The sequence below is a fragment of the Lupinus angustifolius genome, chromosome LG09, assembly GCF_001865875.1.
Source record: "Lupinus angustifolius cultivar Tanjil chromosome LG09, LupAngTanjil_v1.0, whole genome shotgun sequence".
NCBI lineage: Eukaryota > Viridiplantae > Streptophyta > Magnoliopsida > Fabales > Fabaceae > Lupinus > Lupinus angustifolius.
The window spans coordinates 6843685-6851944 of NC_032017.1; the positions used below are offsets into that span (position 1 = coordinate 6843685).

The 8260-nt window shown below is 30.1% G+C and overlaps 1 protein-coding gene and 1 pseudogene across 1 annotated transcript in view; one reads left to right on the forward strand and one right to left on the reverse strand.

Annotated features, from left to right (window-relative positions):
* The window catches only part of LOC109356190, a 23848-nt pseudogene that overhangs the window by 10872 nt on the left and 4716 nt on the right, over window positions 1–8260 (reverse strand).
* LOC109356618 (type I inositol polyphosphate 5-phosphatase 8-like) overlaps window positions 1–8260 on the forward strand; it is a 15112-nt gene that overhangs the window by 992 nt on the left and 5860 nt on the right. Inside the window, exon 2 of the mRNA XM_019600029.1 lies at window positions 317–642. Within this exon, the coding sequence (XP_019455574.1) occupies window positions 317–642 (326 nt within the window). The remainder of the gene's footprint in view (window positions 1–316; window positions 643–8260) is intronic.

Sequence of the window (8260 nt, forward strand, 5' to 3'; positions counted from 1 at the left end):
ATATATATATATATAATTCAATGTAACGTGCATCTTTTGTTGGTCCTACTCCTACATCCCTAGTATTCTATTATTTGTATACTTCTAGAAGAAAATATTGAACCATGTATCGTGCTACACAAAAAATGCTCACACGTTACAGCTCATTACTAACATAGTAACACGCATCCATTTTCTCTTTTAGCTTTATGAGCTTGTTTAGTTGACTAATTTACCCTCGATTTGCTGAGTATCTATGATACATCATTTCTTCCGTTTGGGGGTAAAACAGTAAAAGTCTAATCATCTCTTTGTATTTTTTTGCAACTTTTGTTAGGTTCCAAGAAATTGTTCCACTAAATGCAGGGAATGTGCTTGGGCCAGAGGACAGTGGCCCAGTATCAAAATGGCTGGGCCTTATTAGTGAGGCTTTGAACACAACCACCTACACATATGGAAGCCCAAAGCCCAGGCCCAGGCCCATTTTGGATAATGGACAATGCAGCCCAAGGAGTGATGAGAAAGGGTATTGCTTAATAGGAAGCAAACAAATGGTTGGTATATTCTTGTGCGTGTGGGTACGCGCTGATCTTTACAAACATGTTACCAATATGAAAGTGTCTTGTGTTGGTAGAGGCATCATGGGCTATCTTGGAAATAAGGTTAGTTCACTACAAGAAAAGTTCCTATTAGCCACACTTAATCAGCCACACTAAATAACTTGTATCAAAATTAATGTATAATATAAGCCCATAAATTTATTACTCTAATTGGGCCTCTGGCAAAAAAGGCAACAAAAAAGCCTTTTTTCTTTCTCCTCCCTCTTTTCTTCATACCTTTCTCCTTCCTCTTTTCTTCATACCTCATGCAAAGTACTGGATATTCACATTTGCATTTTCAGTCAGTTTAATGTTTTCTGTCAGAAATGAGGTCATCGATTCATCTCCCTTTAGGAACTTTAATTTATTTTATGTACAACTTTTTCCACATGCAGGAATGAGACACACGAAGTTATCAAATATCTTATTGTGTTCATAGATTGCATAATGAAGATCCTGGAGTTCATAACCTACTGCTGTCTTTATATGCAAAGCAGGTTTGGTTTTTTAGATCCTTACACTTCTGATTTGGTGGCAATGAAGGTTGTCTCATATTCCTATTATAATGATGCAATTGGAAAAGCATATGGAGCTGAACATTCAGGTCGAGTGCATGGTTTGGGCACTGGTATTTGTCCCTCCAGTGTTTTTGGAACGTCTAGACATTTTACTGGTTTTTTGAATTCTAGTGGCTCTAGTCAACATGTTGAAGACTTGAAGAAATATGTACAAACTTTAGAAGTAAAACTATCAGGGTATGAAGAGACCAAGGAGCAACTTGCACATACTCAGAATCGTTTGGCTACTCTTGAGAAGTTTCTAGTCGAAAAATTTGGTAGTGAGTTAACCACTTTCGCTCGTGATGTTCCACCATCTTAGATATGGTTTCTTAAAATTCATGAACTTATATGATCATAACATTTTGCATTTTGTGTTTATCAGCATTTTTGAATGTTAAACATTTGGTAATTGTATAAGATTCAATTTTATTATTATTAGCTAGCAAATATTTAATTTTATTATAAATTTACCATTATATTATTGAAAATAAAGATTGTGAGACAATGACACATTTGGATCATGAGAGGAGTATGTAAGAAAGTAACTTTAAATAAATTTAATTAGCCACGGATGTATTGTGGAAAAATAAGCAACTTAGCCACGGTTGTGGTGTGGCAAAATCAGAAACTTAGCCACGGTTCGACTGTAGCTGAATTAAACAGACTGTGGCTAAATAGATGTTACCACATTTCACAGAAGTGTAGCGAAATAACATAATGACCGTGGCTAATTTTTAGCAACACCATTCCTTGCCACAACGACATTAAGTGTGGCCACTCAATCTAGCTACGGTTTTTCCCCACTTTAGCCACGGTTTCAACCGTGGCTAACAGGAAGTTTTATTGTAGTGTACACGAGCATGTTTTATAGTAGCCCATATGTTGTATTTTCTTATAATTTTCAATATTTTTCATATTTTTCCTTTTAAATAAATGATTTTGGTGGCTCAAGACCATGAACCATTCGAAAATTATGGTTGATTGCTTAGTTTTACGAACAATCATTTCATTATCCTTGAAAGCTTAGTGATAAAATGGGAATTAACTTTTGCATTGTAACTTGGAATGTCATTATAAGACTATTGAAGTTGTCATTGGCAAACAAAGCAAGAGAGAGGTTGAATTATGTTTGTTATGTTTATAAAATTATTATTTATTAAAAAATTTCCCACAAGTAATTAATAAGTGATGGTAGATATAAACTATTTCGAAAATGTTAACTTATAAGTTCAAGTCACCACAATTAGTAACAATCAAAAGAAATAAAGAGTTTAACATAAAGAAAATAACACAAGTATTTTTATACCAATTCACTGTTAACACATATTTTCACTTCCTTCTCTCATAAGGATTTTCCTCTATTTTTCAAATAGTTACAAGTATTATGTGATTGAACATCTTCTCTGACACTATATGTACCAAAGATTGAGATTAGTCATAAATAATTTTTTCATATTTACTTTTTAGTCCCCATGATAAGAGACTTTGTCTTCTTTTCTTGTAAGATATATTTTGGTCTCCACTTAGTGTACTTAATCCCTTCTTTTGCATTTCTCGCGTTTAGTACTTCACTTTTATCAAACCTTTTTCTCCTTTCTTTTAAGAAACCTTCTCTATTGCACTTACAAAACTTCACTTTTGGCGAACATTTCTATCCTTTCTTCTTTTTTCCTTCAATCTTCAATTTCTCTAATTTTAATTTGGTCAAAGTATTATTCCTTTTCACATGACTCTTTATTAATTCTTGTCAATGCATTTTAACATTGTTCACTATGTGTTTGACATAATGCATCAATATGCATTAATCTATATCATTATGGGTTGACTAAAATCAAATTATTTTACATCCCATGCATATTGAGGAAGAAACTAAATATGAAAATAATGATAAGGAAATTATTAAGTATTCTTCGGACATGATTTCTATTCATTCAAAAATTTCACAATAAGTCATTCGTAGTGAGAGGAATTTGCTTATGACTTTTACAAAATATATGCTTGAATGGTTGGTTTTGGAATTAGATTGAGCAAATCTCACAAAAACAAAGGAGAATTATTCTAGATTTAATATTTTGTTGTTCTTCTCAAGGCACTAGGAAAAAAGATAAAGGACTTATGTGAAATAACATAGAGTTGACAGAAGATTTAGTTGCCTAGCATTAATGAAAATAAGTAGGCATGTTAATAGTAGACTACATGTTATTAAGTTTGAGCCATTGCATAATCATGTATTGACAAGCTCGTCAAAAACTCATTTATTCTGTGCATATAGACAAATTTTCATTGCTCAAGCCATTGCACATGACATGGCATGTAGCTCTGGAATTACATATAAAGAAAGTATAGAATTAATGAGTAGAAAAGGTGGAGGGAGAGAACATCTTGGTTTTCTACATATGGATTGTGATAATTATTTGAGGACAATACATTAAAAAAAGATGCAAGTATTGGAGAACAAAGTCACCATGAAAACAAGACAGCAACAATAACAGTTAATCGATTAACTGGGTAAGTGTTAATCGATTAACACAATTGTTCATCGATTAATTGGTTAGAAAGTCAAGTGAAGCATTGGTTGAACAATTATTGTAATTGACACATTTTGCATATTTTACAAATGTGATTAATATCTTAGTTAGTTTGTTAAGAGTTTGTTTAGTTGTTACTTGTATCACAAGCTATCTTTGTATTGTGTATATAAGCACATGACTTGTAATCCTTTAATCAATCAATGAAGATTCACAATATTCATTCTATGCTTCCACGTTATTTTCGCAATATGGTATCAGAGCTTTCATTTTGGAGGCTTTGATAACCGCTGCGCATTCTCTAAAGTTATTATCTTTCTCTTCCAAGATTCAACAGAGAATTCAATGGAAGAAGATCAATAATTGATGAAACAACAATACAAGGTGCAAATTCTACAACAACCAACTCTGATGAGAAGAAAAGACAGAAGAGGTATTGATTTAGACGCACTTCTTGTTTTGTGGCCTTAATGAGCATTGGTAAGCAAAGCAAGAAAAGAAAATAATTTGGATCTCTCAATGGTGATAAAGATTCAAATAAGGATACTTATATTAGTGTCATATAAGATTGTGATCATGCTTTGAAGATTATTATAACTCATTTTCAAGATCCTGTTTGTAAATGGATGATTAAAATGCTGTCAAGAAAGCGTATGAAATTCACGCCAAGAAAGTGAATACTATGATCAGAAGCATACAAGGAAGCTTCAACAATGTAAAACCATGAGAATATGGTCAAGAGTTCTGACTAGGAAAGTAATCAAGTGATTGAGAAAATCTAATCACATCAGGATCGAGATTCAGATCCATCACATTGTTATCAAATCAAATTATCAAGCTGGAGTCATTAACATTTACCCTTGAGCTTGAGAGGGGCTATTGGAGAACAAAGTCACCATGAAAACAAGACAGCAACAATAACAGTTAATCGATTAACTGTATAGTTAATCGATTAACTGGGTAAGTGTTAATCAATTAACACAACTGTTAATCGATTAATTGGTTAGAAAGTCAAGTGAAGCATTAGTTGAACAATTATTGTAATTGGCACATTTTGCATATTTTACACATGTGATTAATATCTTAGTTAGTTTGTTAAGAGTTTGTTTAGTTGTTACTTGTATCACAAGCTATCTTTGTATTGTGTATATAAGCACATGACTTGTAATCCATTAATCAATCAATGAAGATTCACAATATTCATTTTATCTTCCGCAATATTAAGTATTTTTTTTTTCTCAAGCTAGTTATGGCTCTCAAGCCAAATATTTTTTCTTCCCAAGTCACCCCTAGTTATCATCAATGAATGAAGATTAAATTAATTTTAAATTTTCACATTCAGAGATAAATGCTAAGCCATTAAATGGTTTTAAACTCAATTGGTGATTGAACTAATAGGCTTGTATGTAGGTGATAGCCCTACATCTTATGGTTTTATCTCCAACAAGTTTAGTTTGTTTTATATTAGTATTATTGCTTTAAATATGTAAATTCATTAAAATTACATATTTATTCATAAAAACAAACGGTGGAAGATAATGTATTCATATTTCTTTATAGTATTTATTTTCCATTATGCCTATTTTCTTGATGGCATAAAAGAAACCTTAGCCGTTTCTTATTTTCTAATAAGAGGTTTAAGTTACATAATATTTTTATGATTTATTATATCTTATTTTGATTTCAAAAACTAATTTATAATTAAAACTTTTCATTCTCAATCTATCTGCATCCATGTTCAATGATTCTAACAATGTTTTTTTTCCCTAGTTGCTTCTTTCTTATGACATATCTTTTTCACACAACATTGATTTGGTGCAATATGATCCATCTAATAAGAGTCTATTTAGTGATATATGTTTATGATTGTGTAGACCAAGGATATACATTTCTTTCATCACTTATGATGATGGAAGCTCAATGTAGTTGAGCTCTCTTTCTGAAACTTGGTATTCCACCATTGTGATTTGTCATATATGCATTGGTAACATTTATTTGTTAGAATTGATGGCATCATTCTATGTCTATATCTTGAGGCACTATGATTACCTTTCGGAGCACATTTGCTGTTCCATAAGTTGTGTCATTAGCCTGTCATTGGTTGAAAAAATCTATTTAAGTTAAAAAATTAATAATTAATTATTTTCTGACCAATTAGAATTGATGGCACATGCAGTAACACAATTTGTGGGACAGCAGATGTGTACCCATCACCTTTACCACAAAAGGAGTATATATGATTAGATTCTCATATCATTCTTCTTCTTGAATATTTTTTGGTATGTTATTTGATGTCCTTCTCCCACCATTGTGTTTGGATATTGCTTGATGAGCATAGAATTTATTTTCGTCTTCTATTTTTTTTTGATAGTTTTAGTATTTATTATAATTAATAATTTTAAGATTAATAGGCAAAATGATTGAAAAATAGATAGGCTACTATGTTTAAGAGTTATGAATGAAAGAGAATGAGATAGATCAATAAACTTGGAAGGTGAGAGAAAATGAATGAGAAAGGAAGACAAGTCAAGTTAAATACCGCATTGTTTGAGAGAATGTAATTTAGAAGAGAATAGTAAAATAATAGTAATTTTCCTTTAATAATCTAATTAACAATAAGAAATAAATAATAATATAATTATATACTTTTACTAAAAGGCATTAAGGTATTTTGACATTTTGTTTTCAAAAAACCCCAAAATTGAGAAGCCATGAAAATAAGCACTTGAATAGTTTTAGAGGGCTCCAAAATATTTCACTATCTTTCATTCAACTCTCAACCATAGAAAAACTTTCCAAAGACATTATTTCCCTTTCCCTTCGAAACAAGATTTTTTTCTAGACACATTATTTCTCTTTCCGTTCAGAACAAGACTCTCATATATAGTCTTGGAAACCAAATATTATCAATAAACATGATTTATGATAGAATATTGTATAATCTTACAAATATTTAATTCAAAAACTAATATTTTACATTGTTAGAAATCATATTCAATAATTTCTTTAATATGTGTGCATTACACAAAAGTAATAATTAAAATGGGATTGTATGACTTATTTAATCATTTTATTGAATATTTTCGTCAATAAATAGCAAGAGGAGGAGGAGATTTCACTACAGCATTAAAGTGTTATTTATGATTTTTTGCTGAAATAAAATTTCATAGGTTACTTCGTGTAATAAAAACGAGTTTCAATGCAACCGTTGGTTACACACTATCCTATGATTAAACCCTCAGCTTCTCCATGAATGACTTGTTGACGTCACCCAATAAAAACACAGAAAATCATGCTTTAAAGTTTGATCGTTTTATTATTTTATTCACACATTTTTAACTTTTTAGAATAAAATAATCTCTATTCACTTTTTATGTAATAATTTTTATAGTATATTTTTATCATACATCTTTAATACATGTTAGTTATTACTTAAATAATTATGTGAATGTTGATGGTGTACTCACTATTTAAAAAACATTACACTAATTATATATATATATATAATAAAATTCTTTCTAAGTTATGTATATATTTTAAGAACTAAATGATGTAGAAATTCCGCTATACTAACCTATTTAAGTTTATGTTAAAAGTTATATTAAAAAATAGAGAATTAAGGATTGAATAGGAGTAAAACAATGAAATCCAATAAAGTATGAATATGCATTAGATTTATAAAATATGATTTTTCTGCAAATACAAAAGATTTAACATATGAAAAGGAGGGACAGTGAAGAAGAATATTAGTTTATTATCCAAAAGGTGAATAGATACTATTGATAATACAAAAAATGAAAATGAGCTATGACATTTCTAATAGAGTATAAAATCTATGCATTGACAATATAAAGATTTATACACATGTGCTTTATCGTCCACCATTCATTTGAATTATCAATGGTGGATAATACAATAACATTGAAACTGACTTATATCTTTTTCTCTTTCTAATATATCAACCCACAATTATAATTACTAAACATTATTACTCGTTATGTGAACAACATGCATACTTAATTAGAATGATCAATAAAGTGTTAGTATAATATTATAATGTCCTACTAATTCCCTGAACTGACCAAAATATTAAAAGTTTGATTCCTGAAAGCAACATTTATTAGAAAAAATAATTACATACCTCAAATGGATTAGTTATATACTCTTAGAAATAGTAAAAAGAAAAAGAATGAATAAAAAGAAAAGGAGAGGTATTTAATATGTGCCCTAAAGTTTTTTACAGCCAAATTCTATTCATTGATTTGCCATCTACCAGCACCGTACCTGTGCATTGCTCTAAACTCAGTGCCCTCTTTCTTTCCACTCTTCCGTAACCCACGTTATTCTTCCTCTTTTATTTATAAAAAAAAGAAGAAAAAGAAAAAAGAAACGATCCAGAAAAAAAGAATGAAAAAGAAAAAAATATTGAAAAAGAAAAAAAGAAGGAAAAAGAAAAGAATGAAAAAAAAGATGAGAAGCAAAAGAAAAGCTTTATGGCTTCCAAAGGGGAAGTAAAGGGTACTATCCTTACAAGACAACCCATTTACTTACTCATTGGACAACAATTTTGTTTGAATACTAACTCTAATGTTGT